At 45.5% G+C, this 17,942-nt stretch overlaps 1 protein-coding gene across 2 annotated transcripts in view; it reads right to left on the bottom strand.

Moving 5' to 3' along the window:
* Positions 1-1,017: 1,017 nt before the first annotated feature.
* Positions 1,018-17,942, bottom strand: part of LOC124716420 (SUMO-conjugating enzyme UBC9-B) — a 37,521-nt gene continuing 20,596 nt past the window's right edge. For both annotated transcript variants that reach the window (XM_047243172.1, XM_047243173.1), the window contains exons 5-6: positions 13,367-13,511; positions 1,018-1,604 (exon numbers count right to left, since the gene is read on the bottom strand). In XM_047243172.1, coding sequence (XP_047099128.1) covers positions 1,538-1,604; positions 13,367-13,511 — 212 coding nt within the window. In that variant the 3' untranslated portion in view covers positions 1,018-1,537. The remainder of the gene's footprint in view (positions 1,605-13,366; positions 13,512-17,942) is intronic.

Below are 17,942 nucleotides of genomic sequence, written 5' to 3'. Positions count from 1 at the left end.
CCTTCGTCAGACCGAGAAACAAGGAACTGTGGCAACGATGGAAGAACTGTCTGTGGCTGAGACTCAGTGAACTTACGTTTGTGAGCAGACATAGTGGAAGGTGAGGAAACCATTGCGGAAGAATCCCCCATGATTACCGGCGTCTCCGATGGCGCGCTCCTCCCTTGTGGGGGCCCTCTGAGGGCACTCCCGCTTTAGGTGATTGTTCACACCTCAGGTCACACCTCCCGACAAACGGACGGAGGGACCAATCGGCACTTTCGGAAGGTATCAGCTCGGGTAATCACCCCTCCCTGGGCCTGGCCGTTACCAGGGGGTACGTACGTGTCCTACCTGTCTACCCAGGGCGGGGAATTACGCGTTACTCCGTCACCGGCAACGCATGGAAGTGCGTGGATCGGCCTTCAGACACGCACAGGGAGGAAAAAAGAGAAAGGGAAAGGAAAGAAGAGGGGTCTCAAACGCCGCAGCGGAGGAAAGGGCAAAGAGAAGAGGGAAGGAAAAGAGAAGGGCAGAGGAAGGATGAAGACTTGCAAGTGTAGAAAGCAAGGAATTTGTAACAGTTTCGAGCGTCCGTCTCCGGACGTAGGCACAAACCATATTCCCAGAGGGGGAGAAAGGGAAGGAAAGAGCCAGGGGTGAGGGGGGCGAAGATGTGGGACGGGGAAGGATGCGGAAAGGGAGAGTATGCAGCCCGGAAAGGAAGGAGGGCCACATTAGCTCGGGGTCCCGTGCTCGCTACGCACGTATCCACAATAGAGTTGTGGACCCCCTGGGGGGGGGGGGGGGGGGGCGGGTTTCAACTGCATGTTTGACTGCTACATTTCAGAGTTACAAGACAGTTCAACAAATGCATAAAATTTTTTTCATGGGGTTCTCCATCAGAACCAGCAACCTAAATACTCTTCTGGTTCAGGAATCAATGACAAAGTGCTGTAGCAACAAAATATCCTCAGGTATTTTAAAGACGTTAGCCTCTTACAGTTAGAGTGATAATGTATTCATCACACTGCTCCATTTCCACATGTAAGAACTTTAATACTGACAACATGAAAGTCAAAATAAATACAAGAAATTCAAATAATTAACAGCAATTTATCTGCACAAGTTGTGGATTAAAAGCTCCTTCACATATTTGTTCCACATCCTTGCACAAAATAACCAAAACTCATTTTATTCTAGTCAGTCAAAAAAATAAGACTATTACTGTATGCAGTATTTCAGATAAGCATTCTACAACTGGTAAAATATTTGAGTAGTTCTATTAACATCTGACATTCTAAATAACATCTTAAGTTTATGATTAAAAAAGATTTAATACCAATTAGCAACTACTTGTCAAGCATTTTACAGACAACACATTTATTTCATATACAGATACATAAAAAAATTAAATTTTAGGTACAGCCAATGGAAGTTCTTTAAAAGTCAAAGGAATATAAGGGTGCACAAGTTCTTTAATAGTTGCATTTAAATTTAATTGGAAATAAATCAGTCTTTCTTAATATGTAGCAAATCATTGACTGAAGTAACCAACTCACTCCTGTGAGGTCATAGCACGAGCTTGGGCACGAACTCTCTTCTCATATTCCAAACGATTTTGGCTGAGGGGGGAAAAAAAGAAAATCAAAGTTAATTGTATTCAACCAACTGAAAATGAAACATACATAAGATCATTATTGCTTGCTTAGGCTGTTCCAAAACTTCGTATAATGAAAAAATACACGGCCTGAGAGAATCAAATACATGATTTCAGTGATTACAACAACAATCAGATGGCTTATCAGTATGGGCTGCACCTTCTTTGCCTTGGATGCATGCACTGATTCAGTTGGGAAGGGTGTTAGATCCATTTTATCTGACAAGGAGAGGTCCCAAGCAGTCTGATCAGTTTTTTGAAACCATCTATATGGTTACGTAGGTTAATACACCAGGCATCATATGTTTGTATTACAATTACCATGCAAAAAAATACACATCTGGTAATGAATAATACATTTTACATTACTGCAGTCAATTTAGATTATTTGACATTTTGTTTTTTAACTGATACATTGAATGTTATATCAAAAAATGGAAATGCCAGGGAGGAATATCAAAAACATTGGAAAAGACAGACTGCTACTTACCACAAAAGAAGACATCACATAGCAGACAAGATTCTCTCTCTGTTCCTTGGCAACCTCAACACTCTCCCACCCCCTTCACATGGTTCTCCTCAACCCAATGTGCCACCTGTTCTCTGGTAACTTCATCCATGCCTCTGTTCACATTAAAGCCACCAACCACCAACAGTACCTGCATTTTGACAGCTGCCATCCCTTTGACGCCAGAAACTCCCATACAGCCTGGCCACCTGGGGGATGGCATATCTGCAATGACAAAAACTTCCTTGCTCAGTCTGCTGAGAGTCTCACCAAGGCCTTCACAGACGGGCACTATCCCAAGACCTAGTCAGCAGACATATTGCATGCCATTCCCCCTCCACCCTGAGAACTAACCACAAAGGAGTGTCCTCTTCAGCATGCAGTACCATCCCGGACTGGAACAACTGAACCATGTTCTTTGGCAATGCTTTGATTAACTATCATCTTGCCTTGAAGTGAGGGATGTCCTACCCGATATGCTTTCACCTCTCCTAAAGTGGTGTTCCGTCACCCACCCAACCTCCACAACATCCTGGTCCATCCCTATGCCACTCCCAATCCCAACGCCTTGCCACAAGGATCATATCGCTGTAGAAGACCCAGGTGCAGTCCTTTCACAGGTTTATCCTACCCCCATCAGGGGCTGGGCCACCTGCAAAAGCAGCCATGTCATTTACCAGCTCTGCTGCAATCACTGCACAGCTTTTTTATATTGGTATGATTACCAACCAGCTGTCCAGCAGAATGAAAGGTCATCATCCAACTGTGGCCAAGAGCAAAGTAGACCACCCTGTGGCACATCATGCAGCTGGACCTAACACTTTTTCAATGGCAGCTTTACTATCTGAGCCATCTGGATCCTTTCCTCCACCACCAGCTTTTTCAAACTGTGCAGATGGGAGTTATCCCGGCCTCAGCATATGGTAACATACTGTTCCACATCATCCACCCAACAGTTTCCATCCCCCGTCCTATGGTCTCCTCCCCATTCTGACCTCTCACCCTGTTTATTTGCAGCCCTCTGCCAACGCATCTGCCCATCTTTCCCTGATCCTATCCTTTTTTCCCATCTCCCTGTCCCACAACCTCCTGACATGGCACCTGTTGGCAATCTAGTCCCTGCACATTCCACCATAAAGCATTAATCCGTCCCCACCCGTTCACTACTATTCTTTCCTCTTCCCCGTCCCCTCGATATGGCTGCTTGCATATTTAAATATTAGTGCCTGTCCAACTTTGTGTGTCTGCTTTATAGTAAGTAGCACTCTTCTTACACTGTTGAACATTATAATAGATAAATGTAATTAAATTTGTATTCACAAAAATTCCAATTGGAAAATGATAAACAGAAAAAATTAAAAATCAAAAAGTTCATAACATTATTAAAATAACATGACAAAAGGAATAGAAATAAAAAATTACATTTAAACAAATTAATGTAATACAAATAATGATTAAGTCATTCTGATAAAGCTTTGAAATCAAAAGCTGTACTGCACCAGACATGATTCGAATACACAACCTCTTGCATGTGAAGCCACTACATTACCCATTACACCACACAACTAGACTATGTAATCTGACTTATTGATCATCAGGCAAAATTCCAAAACTTCGTCCATTACTCACAAATGAGGGCCCACTAGAGTGAATGGCTGCAGGGTGTGATACCTGGGATGTTAACCTACGTCACCTTATATTTTATTTCAAAAAGTCAATCCCAATGCTGGGGACCTCTCCTTGTGAGGCAAGCAGGCCCACAGCTATTGCAACTGGTCCTTGATACTGGTGCTGGGGTGGAGCTTAGTCCAAGATGGTCTCTTTATGTTCTATCAGGGGGCGGATGTAGGAATTTGCTTGACACACACGTTACCTCAATATCATGTATACAGTTCATACACAACATAATGTATTTACTCGAATCTAAGCCGCACTCGAATCTAAGTCGAACCTGAAAAATGAGACTCGAAATGAAGGAAAATTTCCCAAATGTAAGCCGCACCTGAAATTTTTGACCCGAAATTCAAGGGGAGAGAAAAGTTTTAGACCGCACCTCCAAATTGAAACAAAGGTGTCCATTGTAACATGAGAGACAATTTAGGTTGAATGGATGAAGATACAGCTACAGTAGTTTGGTTCAAGTCGTAAGCTTAGCAGTTAAAGCTTTACCAGGTAGCCATTGCTATGCGTCAGGCACTCCGACCGTATTTATACAGGTACCCTTCCTTTTTCACGTGCTTCGTCTGGTTTGAATTGATTACTTGTTTTTCTTTGATCTGATAAGTGCCATTCTCTTTGTTTTAGGTGTATGTCACTAAGCTGAAAATGCATTACTGTACTGTGTCATGCATTGTTTGTCCCATTCTGATAATGTGTATTTACGACCTGTCGCCGCTCGCGGCATGGCTTGCTTTTGTGGATGCTACCGCAGCTTACAATTAAAAAACAAAAGAGAGGAATCATCTCATTAGTGAAACAATGGCAAGAGACTGCTATTTGTTGTTACTTACACTGCTGCTTTCTTCGATAATGATCAACAAGAACCAAATAATAGACTGCGTAGATAGAAGAGGTTCTGAACGAGAGTTTCGTGAAAATTTTTCTCCGGTTGAAAATCTTTGCAGACGCCTCTTTAGTACATTACATTCTGCACAGAAATTAGTGTTATCTTAGATTTAAAAATCTAGTCAATTGCTGTGCTTCATTTCTGACTACCACTATTAGGCATAAGAATAATACGAATATAAACATGACATGATATGCATATTCTTCCGCGTTTGCTGTTGTGTCACTAGTTTTGTAGTTTATTAGGCAGACAGGATTTAAACGAGATAGCAGCAAACACGAAAGAATACATGGCAAAATGTTTATATTCGTATTATTCTTATGGTGAAGAGAATACTGCAAGAGATTCATAATACATAAAAGTTCCTATTCGCAACAATCTCTTCTCACAGGTAGGAAAAAATTCAGAATGTAGAGTTGGTCATATTGACAAACATCCGAAACAGTCTTGGCAGTCAGATTTAAGTAGCACATTGAAATGCTGCTACATTCAAAGATGAACAATACGGAATTTGTATTTACTTCGTTGGATAATGTATGAAAATGCAGTGGTCGAAACTCAGAGGAGAAAAAAGCTCATTTTCCTCCGGTTTTTTAAATTTATTTACTGACAGAGGTTTTGGCGCCAGTATTTATTTTTGTGCCTGCAAAGAATGCCTGTGTAGCGCTACATATATTTGACGGCAGAACTTAGTTGTAGCGGCACCTACCAACATTTTTCAGAACTTCCGCTTACTTTGCACTCGATTCTAAGCCGCAGGCGGTTTTTTGGATTACAAAAACCGGAAAAAAAAGCGGCTTAGATTCGAGTAAATACGGTATGCAGATTAACACTGTCCTGATGAAATAGGGCACCACAATTTTGCAACCCAAGGACACAGGATGTTTGGTGTATCATTCAGCTGTCAGCATTCCCTTCTTCACCACTAGCCGTGATCTGAAGCAATAAATACTCAATGGCTACCCACAATATGACACCAGAAGAAAAACCACTGTGCATCTCCAAACCAATGAAGAATAGGACCTCTCACCAAGTTGCCAGCACACTCACTAATGACAACATCCTGGATAAGGGGAGAGCCAGGATTCATCACTGAATGCAACACAATGCCATTCATTAGAAGTCCTTGTTTCCAAGTAATGGGACCACTCCAAAAGCAGCCATTTATGTCATTAACAGCAGCCTACACAAGGGACACACATTCTCTGGACCTGTTGTTGCTGGTGCTGCAAGTATCCAACTAATATTGTAGCAAGTCTTATGTGTTCATTGATTGTAGTACAGATGGAAGTGGTTACAATATGCTTGGCAATCCTTCCTTGTGATCAGATAAGTCTGACTGGAACCTTAGGTATGTGCACTCTCACATTCCCATGTAGTCCAACATCAGGTTATTGTCACATCCACATCCTCCGGCAAATCAAGTGCTGAAAATACTGTCATGAGTACTTGACATGGGCCTTTCAGTCATGACTTAATATCTGATGCAGTTTGTGGTCCTTTTATACCTTACCACACCTGGTAATAACACTGCACACTAAAAACACTAATGCACTCAGGGCCTGGCTGCTTTCTGGTGGTGGTTGTTGGTATGTTTAAGGGGGACTAAACAGCGAAGGTCATCAGTCCCCCATTCCAAAATCAGGCGAGCCGAAAATCTACGAGGCAGATAAAAACCAAAGGGGGAGGAGACGTCCCCCCAGGCGCTAAAAGCACACAAATTCAGCAACAAACACTACAGACAAGAACAGGACAGAGGAACACCAGACAGAAAGAAACAGAAGAAAGGAAGATGGCCGGAGACTGGTTGACTGACCACGAGATCAAAAATGGGAAAGAGTCAATCATCTCACGGCACACCAGAACAGCAACAGACACAAGGACAAAAGACACAGAAAGGGAAAGGCGCAGGACCTCCCTAAATCGAACCATAAAACGGACTACCACGGATAAAATTTAAAACGGTATCAGCCATGGAGACATCGTCGGATAAAACCAAAGCCAAAGTGCCCGGGAGATTAAAAGATTGCCGGAGTGTGCGCAGTCGAGGACACTCCAGCAAAATGTGGCCGACCGTCAGCCGGGACCCACACTGACACAAGGGGGGATCCTCCTGACGTAACAGATGGCCGTGCGTCAGGTAGGTATGGCCGATGCGCAGCCGACACAGGACTACCGAGTCCCTGCGAGAAGCCCGCAGGGAGGAACGCCACACATCGGTCGTCCCCTTGACAGCCCGTAGTTTATTCGGGGCTGTCATGCCACGCCACTCAGCAGCCCACATCCCAAGTACCTTACGGCGCAACACCAGCTGCTGGTCGCGAGCCGTAAGGCCGATCTCCAAAGCTGGGGCGTCTATCGCCCCTTTGGCCAGCCTGTCAACACGTTCGTTCCCCGGGATGCCAACGTGACCTGGCGTCCAAACAAAAACCACCGAACGACCAGAGTGGGTAATGGTGGAAACAGACTCCCGAATAGAGGACACCAGAGGAGAAGAGGGATAGCAGCGGTCGATGGCTTGGAGGCTGCTCAGGGAGTCACTGCAGATGACGACGGACGCATCTGAGCAGGAACGCATATGCTCAAGAGCTCGCAAGATGGCCACCAGCTCTGCAGTAAAAATACTGCTGCCAGCTGGCAAGGAGCGTTGCTCAACATGGGCAGCGTGAGCAAAAGCGTAGGCAGTGCGACCATCAACCAGGGAACCATCCGTGTAGACAGGCTCACAGCCCGGAAATGAGTCGAGGAGCGCAAGAAAACGGCGACGGAGGGCCACAGGCGGAACCGAGTCCTTAGGTCCCTGTGCCAAATCCAGATGGACGGACGGCCGGGACAAACACCAGGGAGGCGTAGGTGTACGGACCCGGAAGGGAGGCAGAAGAGGGAATGACCCCAGTTCTGACAGCAGGGACTGGACACGGACAGCTACGGAAAGCCCAGACCGAGGTCGCCGTTCGGGCAGGTGGTGGACCAAGGCAGGGAAAAGCAGGCGACGATTGGGATGGCCTGGCGAGCAATGGACGTGGACAGCATAGTCGGCGAGCAGACGATGGCGGCGAATCCGCAGCGGGGGAACCCCGGCCTCCACCAGTAGACTGTCCACGGGGCTGGTGCGAAAAGCGCCAGTTGCAAGCCGAACCCCACAGTGATGTATGGGGTCTAACAACTGCAACACTGAGGGTGACGCAGACCCATAGGCCAGGCTCCCATAATCAAGCCGGGACTGCACAAGGGCTCTGTACAATTGCAGTAGCGTGCAGCGATCTGCACCCCAAGACGTGTGGCTAAGGCAGCGGAGGGCGTTGAGGTGCCGCCAGCATTTTTGCTTCAGCTGAGTAACATGAGGAACCCATGTGAGCCGGGCATCAAACACGAGTCCCAAGAAGCGGCAAGTGTCCACCACTTCAAGCAGGTGGCCGTCGAGGTAAAGGTCAGGATGAGGGTGGACCGTCCGACGCCTGCAGAAGTGCATAACCCGAGTCTTGGCAGCAGAGAACTGAAAACCATGAGTCAGAGCCCATGATGCTGCCTTGCGAACGGCGACTTGCAACCTGCGTTCGGCGACTCCCGTAGTTGTGGAGCTAAATGAGATGCAGAAGTCGTCGGCATACAAAGAAGGAGACACCGACGACCCCACTGCTGCAGCCAGACCATTAATGGCCACTAGAAATAACGAGACGCTCAACACCGAGCCCTGCGGGACCCCATTTTCCTGTATATAAGAGGAACTAGAGGTGGCACCGACTTGCACCCGGAAAGAGCGGCGCAATAAAAAGCTTTGAAGGAAAGCCGGGAGCCGACCACGAAGACCCCACCCATGCAACGTGGCGAGGATGTGATGCCTCCATGTGGTGTCATACGCCTTCCATAGATCGAAAAATACAGCAACAAGATGCTGACGTCGGGCAAAAGCCGTACGGACAGCAGATTCCAGCCGCACCAAATTGTCCACTGCAGACCGGCCCCGACGGAAGCCACCCTGGGATGGAGCGAGGAGACCGCGCGACTCAAGGACCCAACACAAACGCCGCCCCACCATACGTTCGAGCAATTTGCACAAAACGTTGGTGAGGGTAATGGGACGATAGCTGTCCACCGCCAGTGGGTCCGCACCGGGTTTCAAGATGGGGACAATAACGCCCTCCCGCCATTGCGACGGGAACACGCCTTCGCTCCAAATGCGATTAAATATCGCGAGAATGTGTCTCTGGCAGTCCCTGGAGAGATGCTTCAGCATCTGCGCGTGGATGCTGTCTGGGCCTGGTGCTGTATCAGGGCAATCGGCGAGGGCGGCGAGGAATTCCCTCTCGCTGAAAGGAGCATTGTATGTTTCAGAACGACGCGTGTGGAATGAGAACGGCGTCCGCTCGGCTCGCTCCTTTAGAGAGCGAAAGGCGGGGGGATAGGAGGCAGTCGCAGAGCTCTGAGCAAAGTGCGCGGCTAGCCGTTCAGCAATGGCGGCAGCGTCCGTGCAGACAGCGCCGTCCAAGGAGAGCCCAGGGACACCCATAGGGGTCTGGGAGCCATAAATCCGCCGGATCCGGGACCACACGTGCGAGGACGAGACACGGGAGCCCAGGGAGGAGACGTACCTCTCCCAGCACTCCTGCTTACGCCGTGCAATAAGACGACGGGCGAAGGCACGGAGCCTCTTAAAGGCGATGAGGGTCTCCAGAGACGGGTGCCGCCTATGACGCTGGAGAGCCCGCCTACGGTCGCGAATAGCCTCAGCAATCTCCGGCGACCACCAGGGGACAGCCTTCCGCCGAGGGAGGCCAGAGGAACGGGGGATGGCAGCCTCGGCCGCCGAAATGATGGACGTGGTGAAAACACGGACCACCTCGTCAATGTCACCCTGTGGGGGAGACGCAATGGTTACAGCGGAAGTAAAAGCTGGCCAGTCAGCCCTGTGGAGAGCCCAGCGGGGCAAGCGCCCAGAAGAATGACACTGTGGCAGTGACAAATAGATGGGAAAATGGTCACTGCCACACAGGTCAGGATGCACCCTCCAGTGGAGGGATGGGACAAGTCCAGGGCTGCAAAAAGAGAGATCGATGGCCGAGAACGAGCCATGGGCCACACTGAAATGTGTGGGAGCACCGGTGTTCAAGAGGCTAAGGTCGAGCTGAGCCAACACATGCTCCACGGCCCGACCGCGATCATCGGAGACAGTCCCACCCCATAGAGGATTGTGGGCATTGAAATCGCCCAGAAGCAGCAATGGTGGCGGGAGTTGAGCCAGCAGCGCAGCCAAGACATGGCGGGGGAGCTCCCCATCCGGAGGAATGTAAACAGAGCATACAGTAATAGCCGGCGAGAGCTCAACCCTGGCAGCAACTGCCTCTAAAGGCGTCTGAAGGTGTACTGGCGAGCTACAGACAGAGTGGTGAACAAAGAGGCAAACCCCACCTGACGCTCGTTGACAGGCAGCACGGTTCTTATAGTATCCCCGATAACCGCGAAGGGCGGGGGTCCGCAGTGCAGGAAACCAAGTTTCCTGCAGAGCAATGCAGAGAACAGGGGAATCACTCAGAAGCATCCGGAGCTCTGGCAGGTGGCGGAAATAACCGCCGCAGTTCCATTGGAGAATGGAAGCAGGAAGGGACTGGGAGGGCGTGAATGCGACTAAGAGGCAGACAGCGCTTCAGAGCCAACCGCCGCCACTGGGGGAGAGTCAGCTGAGTCCATAGGAGAGGCCCCCAAGGGTTCCGTGAGGGCGAGATCCGCGGCAGAGGCGAGGATCTCCACCTCATCCCCGGAGCCAGGACTATGTACAGCAGGCGGTGCTGAAACCGCCGGAACGTCCTTCTTCTTGGACACATTCCGTTCCTTCTTCTCGCGTCTGCCCTTAGGGTGAGAGGGCTGGGAGAGCTTCTCTGAAGGAGCGTCGGAGGCTGACGACGACGCAGAAGCCCTACGACCAGCAGGTGGCGGAACCTACAGCCACTGGCTGACATCTGGCTGGGAAGGAGAAGAAACGGAGGAAGGGAGAGCCCCGAGGGACCCCTTCCGCGAGAGAGGAACCGGCGGAGGCAACGCCGCCGGAGAAGGAGGGGGAGGAATCGAGCCTCCCGGATGTGGAGCAGATGTCACTCCCGAAGTAAGCTTGGGGGGAGCGACAGAAGAGGGTTTGCCCCCAACTGCTAAGGGGGCAAGAGAGGAAGGCTTGCCCCCAGGCACGAGGGGGGCAGACAGAGATACATGGCCCCGAGGGCCCACTGAAGACGGCACAGATGAAGCGACAACCGTCGCCCGGGCGGGCGACGATAACGTGGCTGCAGCATAAGATGTTCGAAGGGAAGCAGGGTACAACCTTTCATATTTCTGTTTAGCCTCTCGATAAGTAAGCCGGTCCAGGGTCTTAAATTCCATGATCTTCCGCTCCTTATGAAGAACGGGGCAGTCCGGCGAACATGGAGAGTGGTGCTCCCCACAGTTAACACATACAGGCGGAGGTGCACATGGAGAATCAGGATGAGAGGGGCGTCCGCAATCTCGACATGTAGCGCTGGATGGGCAACGGGAGGACATATGCCCAAACTTCCAGCACTGGAAGCACCGCATCGGGGGAGGCACGTATGGCTTGACGTCGCAACGGTAAACCATCACCTTGACCTTCTCGGGCAAGACATCACCCTCAAAGGCCAAGATAAAGGCACCGGTGGCCACCCTGTTTGTCTTGGGTCCTCGATGGACACGACGGACAAAATGCACACCACGTCGTTCCAAGTCGGCTCTCAGCTCGTCATCGGATTGCAACAAGAGGTCACGATGGTAAATAATCCCCTGGACCATATTTAAGCTACTGTGGGGAGTGACGGTAACAGGGACGTCACCCAGCTTATCACACAAGAGCAACGCTCGTGACTGGGCTGGGGAGGACGTCTTGAGGAGGATGGACCCATTCCTCATTTTTGACAACCCCGCCACTTCCCCAAACTTATCCTCCAGGTGTTCCACAAAAAACATAGGCTTCGTCGGAAGAAAGGAGTCACCATCAGTCCTGCTGCAGACAAGGTATTGCGGTACGTAAGGCTCCCGCTTGGCACTAGATCGGCGTCCCTCCCATGGCGCAGCCAACGAGGGGAACGTCTGAGGGTCATACTGCGCAGCATCGAAGTCGACTCTACCTCGCTTAGAGACGCTGGTGGCCGTGCGACCACCAGCTTGATGTGATTTATTGCGCTTCATTGCGCCACATCCGCCCAGATGCCACCTACTCCGAACGAGGGCTCTCCCCAAGGGCGCCACCCAGCCTAAGCAACGGGTACCTGGCCGATATCCCGTTGCCCGGAGTCCCCGTGCCCCAGACAAGATGGGCACATACTCCTTGGCATGCATGGGGAGGAAACAGCTCAGGCATCTGCAGTGCGATCCCTGCGTGGTCAGGGGGCTACCACCAAGAGGGTACATGACGACCCCACCACAACGGACTGGCTACCGTGCTGGATGTTAGGTGTGTAAAGGGTCCACAGTTGTCGTAGGCGCTAAGAAGAAGAGTGCGCACAAGGCGAGAAGGAGACCACCCAGAAGATGTTGGGCGTAGTCCCCCCCACACGACAATAGGTAACATGCAAGATGGTGGAGCATGATGGACCAATACAAAAACACCACGTAAGGTGTCCTTCCCCAATTGGCACGCACTGACGACGGAAATTTGGAAGAAAAAAGGAGGTCAAACCCAAGAGGGGACCATCACAGAAGGCCGAAACGTTTGAGACTCCTTTTAGTCGCCTCTTACGACAGGCAGGAATACCGCGGGCCTATTCTTACCCCCGAACCCGCAGGGGGTTGGCTGCTTTCTGTCAAAGGTAACTGCAACTCTAAAATCACTTACATACCTGGCAATGGTGTGTACATGTATGAAGTTACATTGGCACCCAAACATGGCTTCTGGATGCTTCACAGTTTTGTCAGGCAGTGGAATTTCACCATGTTGTTACTATACAATTGGTACACTTGTTCTAGACAATTCTGGCTACATTTTCAATACTAATAATTCATCTAGGAATTTAAGGTATTGCTGGAGAATATTCAAAATAAGCAGGTGACTTAAGGGCCAAGTCAATATAAATATGCAATACACCTAAAGAAACTCTGTGTGTGTTCCAAACATGGTTTGGTAATGGTTATGCAGGGCATGGCATGGCAATGTAGGGCAGAGCTATGACATTTTGTATGTAAGGAAATTTTTTCCTTGTGTAATTTTTTATATTCTTTAAATGCAATGGGATGAGGAAAGTTACAAATATCACCAGAGCATCACACACAGCAGAAACATTTCAAAAACCTTAATATTTAAATTTTAAGCCAAATATACATACATCAAAAAAGTTAGACATTGTTATAGTACTGCATACTGACATTTATTCTACGCTTGAAATATCCGTCACATATTATCTTCACCATCTCACTGCATACAGTTTAAACACAGTAGCCATAATTTACCATAAAATCTGGTTGCTCGAATGTTGACATTAGTTGCTGTTAAGTCTGGGGAGAATAAACATCATGAAGTCTTTGGAGACGCATTCTAACAAACTATTGCCCATTCATTTTAATGTTTTTATAAGTGGCCTGATAAGCAATGCTGATCCACTTTGAAGAAAGTTATCTGCAGGTTAATAAGAAACCAAGTCAGATCTATGCTTACCAGTATATTGTATATGCTTCTGCCTGAGCAGGATCCTTTATATTTGGTTCATTTAACAAGTCTTGAATTCCCAACAAAATCTGCTTGATTGTTATCGCAGGTCGCCAGTCCTTATCTTCGTCAAGAAGTGAAAGGCAAACTGTTCCTGTAAAAAAAAATTGGAACATTTTCTGAGAACATCTAAGATAATATTTCATTTCCCCTCTACGCAGTGCTAAGCTGCCAACAACATTTATGTAGGTTCCTTATATGTGGGTCTTGAAGCTTCATAATGTACAATTTGTATTATTCATCAAATCAGTATTCTATCCACTTGCTTCCTTGACTGCTGTATCTGCTTGTTAAATTACTGTGAATGATGACTTATTTGACCATTGGTTCCTGCTGAAAAGCAGGTGAGAAACTTTTGCCACAATTGTACCTCATCAGTTCCAGCATCCTCAGGATGTCATCAAACACTGTACATTAATATGTAATATCTATCAAAGGCACAATCCAGAAAAATTATGGTGCAACATAATGTGTACTAATGGATCCGAATAAGACGATTTTATATTTCAGTACATAAAATACTGAAAAATTTTATGTTTATAGTGCGACTATATAGGTGGTCATGCCTAAAATCAACCTTCACCTTACCAGTAACTTAAGTGGAAATTCATTCCAATCTTTAATCAAAGCATTCCTGACTGCCAAACCATTCACACAAGACACTGCTACACTCAAACAAACAGCTTTTGGGTGTCTGCTGCATTTGTGTTCACTACCTAGTCACAGTTTATCTCAGTAAAATTAGGCAACTGCAGATATGCTGTGATGTTACAGCCACAATATGCAGTGAAGGTTCCCTAACCTCTGAGCATAGGTCAAATTCTGTACAGCCCAACAGCTAACTTGCTGCATTGTAGTCTAAGAGTCGAGGATTTTTACAGTATAAAAAACAATGTTCTCTTAACCATCATTTAGTCCATCATATTGCAGTTAAGTATACACACAATTTTTCTGTGTTAACTTGGGAACTGTCAGTTGCCCTCCCCCTACATAAAGATAAATGGTCAGGATATACCTCACACAATTCTCCCTGTTCACCATTCCAAGAACTATACAAACTACTAAGTGAGAATGAGAAAGATTTCTGGAACACCACTACTGAATCTATAAAAAATGCAGTTCCCTCCTAGCTCCACTGTAACAGACAGTAACAACTGCACCCCTACAACTACAAAAACAACTTAGTTCAAAATGGCTTTAATTACTAATGTCTGCCAATCTCATCTTCAGGACATGAAAAAGCATAACAATGTACAATACCTGAAGTATTTTATAGTCAATTTTAACACGGCACACCACATCCTATCACCACCCACAAACATCTATTAACAGAAGAGGCAGAGGGCAACACACAGCAAAGCAGAAAATGTTCTAATGCAGGTGAATAGTGGAACGAAGTTTGTCAGCCATTAACACTGTCCAGTTATAAAGAATAAAAAGACAGCAGCAACCTGAGTGACACAATGTATTAAAGAACAATTGTCTGCTAATGTAAGGAAAAGGAAGATTAGGACTTAAAGGGACCTGGATGTCATGGCTTGCAGTTTTTATTAGTATTTTGGAAGTTAATAACTCAACAACAGATTGGAATTAAATTTTTACCAAATAATTAGTATATTGGGACCTCTATGCAAGAAAGAATTTAGAAACTGTTTACTATGTGGAGGGCTGAATATCCATCTTACGTACTGAAATTATGTGTAATTTTTATTTTAGGTACACTGTAATTTCACACTATTCAAAATAAGAGATCAAAAACAATTTTACTATTAACTTGCTGAAACAGTAAACCAGGAATATTTAGCAATTTGTTGTCTTATGTATTTTCAGAAATGTTTAAATCTCAATTTTTCTCCAAATAATATGAGAAACTATGACATGCTCCAACTTAACATGTTCAATACACTGTTGAATAATGTGGTCTCATCTCATACAATATTAAAGCTACAAAAACAAAATTTAGCATGAATAATCTTGGAAATAACATGTCAAATAGATTTTTATTTTCAGTGTCCTTTTCATCATCTTTAGTTGTCTCTTTCCTTTGTTATTCTGGCCTTCTTTGTTCTTTTAGGAGCTTTTTCAGCTTCTGACACACACACACACACACACACACACAGCCCATCAATTCTTAGCAGCCCACTTCTAATGTTGTCCCCAGTTTTTATGCCTAGTCTGCTCATGGTTTATCATCTTTATTCTACCATCAAAACATTGTGTTCATCACACAAATCAAACACTGAGACATCAACAAAAACAGTTTTTGGCAAGTGTTCCCATACCCAACTATTGAAGCTTTCATTTGGATTCTGTGTTTTACCATGTAAACATTTTTCCACAAGTTTAGAACCTGAAAGTTGTCTACATATTGACTTTAGTTCTACCACAACAGTTTATGGCATGGGGGCATGCATTTTACATTTCTGTCCATTTGTTTTACACCTATTATACCTAAACCAGAAAGTATTTCCCCTTTGGGCAGAGGCTATGCTGTGTATGCTCGTCAGTGGATACTCTGTGAAACAGTTGCCCAAAATGCTATTATCTCACTAAATTTTCACTGTTTCTCCCTGATGGCTAGACCATAATATTCTGTGAGATTTTTCTGGTTTGATGAGTCTACCTTGCCCACCAATTCCTTTGCCAGCAGAGTTCTTTCCTGTTGTGTCTTTGCAGAGTTTCCTAAGTCTTGTCCCTATTTTCTTCTGCACATGTCCTACACATTTCCCTTTTTAAATTTTTTCACCATATGATTTAGCAGCTATAACACTACTGCAGCCTTTAGTCACCATCACCAAGGTAGTGAATGCATCTCACCCCACATCTAGTAATTGACCTAAAAATAGACACTGCCTCCATTGCCTTCTATACCACCACTAAAACCATCAAAGTGGCACATCTGGGTTCATTTACTTTATTGGCACTACCTTGGCATTTTTTTTTTTGGTAAAGACATTCATATTCCAGCATCTTGCCTGTATCTACAAATGTAAATGAAAATTCCATTCAGCAATGTATGGCCTCTCTTCTGACTGAAAAGTCTAATGCAGCAATAATCTCAATAGAGTGACATATCTATAGTTTTTTCTGCTCTCTCCATAGATGCTTCACTGACTTCTGTTACAGCATTATGCACTTTTATAATATGTCTCAAACTTGACAGATGATGATGGCGGGAAGATCCATCATAGCACATATTATCTGGGCTGCTTTTCTTCACTTCCCAATGCACTTCATGGCATAAGCAAGGCAAATATTGACTATATTTTGTTCGTGTTACAGGAGATATTGTAAACACTTGACATACCACTACAATTTTGATGGATAGTCCTCTTATGACCTCACTAAACATAAGGGATTTTTCCACTGTTATTTTCACTATTTACAACACCAACATCTTGGCAAATTGAGGTCTAATCTCATTTCACTGTGGTGTAACAATTTCTAAATTTTTACAATTTCCAAAAACATGCTTGTGTTAATTACTATAAAATTTATGACTGCAATTAACCTTATTTTTGACATAGTATATTGGAAATTAGCAGAAATATGCTGTCACAACAAGTAGTTTACAACATGAATACCCATGAAAATGTTAAGTAAACTCAAGTAATTTACTTGTATCGACAAATACTGATTGAAATAAATCCTTCCACATAGTACAATTGATATGTTCTTCAAAGATATTATACAAATGAGTTGCTATAGAAATAGTTGTGACAAAATTAAATAATGTGACATTGTGGACAAGGTTGTGTGTTTGACAATAGCATGGCAGCTAAACATTCACATGCCCATCTGCTTTAGAAAGGTCTTTAAACATAAAAATGATGAGGTACTATACACAAAGTATATAGTTTTAGAATAGGGAATATGAAAATAATTCCAATATTTGGGCCCTCATGATTTTCATGTGTGTAATTTCCCATCAACAGTAAGGCCACTGGGCCTAGAAAACTCAAATGGTCAAGAATGGGAGAGAAACATTACCTCTTGCATGGTTTACAGAACCTGATTTTTTGTGTAGTAACATGACGCCATCTGCACTGCAGTTTTACAAATAGAGTCTGCTTAAAATGAATCACAAATATCTAGCTGAATTCAAATATAAAATTCTGGTAAACTAAATACCTGGGTGAGAAGAAAATAAAATTGTGCTTTCGAATACCAGCAATTTGTTGTAACATGACATGAAAATAGTGGGCATTAACTACACACTGAAATGCAAAATGAATAAAAATATGTGCTATAACAGAAACAGTTACTGTCATGACATCAGTTATTTTCAACTCTCAACCAAACTGTCACCTTCCCACTCAATCAAAAACAAACAACACTATGGATCAGCGAGTCACCATAATCATTTCCCTAATGTTTATTCCGTCGAGTAAGTGGTATGCTTTTTCAGAATTTGACGTATTTAAGTCATTATTTAATTTTGTGGCCACATCACATTCCTGATGCTACAGTTGTCAAGGTAACCTAATGGAGAGAAGTTGTGCACCATCTCTTTGTGAACCATGTA

The sequence above is a fragment of the Schistocerca piceifrons genome, chromosome 1 (assembly GCF_021461385.2).
Source record: "Schistocerca piceifrons isolate TAMUIC-IGC-003096 chromosome 1, iqSchPice1.1, whole genome shotgun sequence".
In the NCBI taxonomy this organism is placed as follows: Eukaryota; Metazoa; Arthropoda; class Insecta; order Orthoptera; family Acrididae; genus Schistocerca; species Schistocerca piceifrons.
This window is presented reverse-complemented; position numbering and strand designations above follow the sequence as displayed.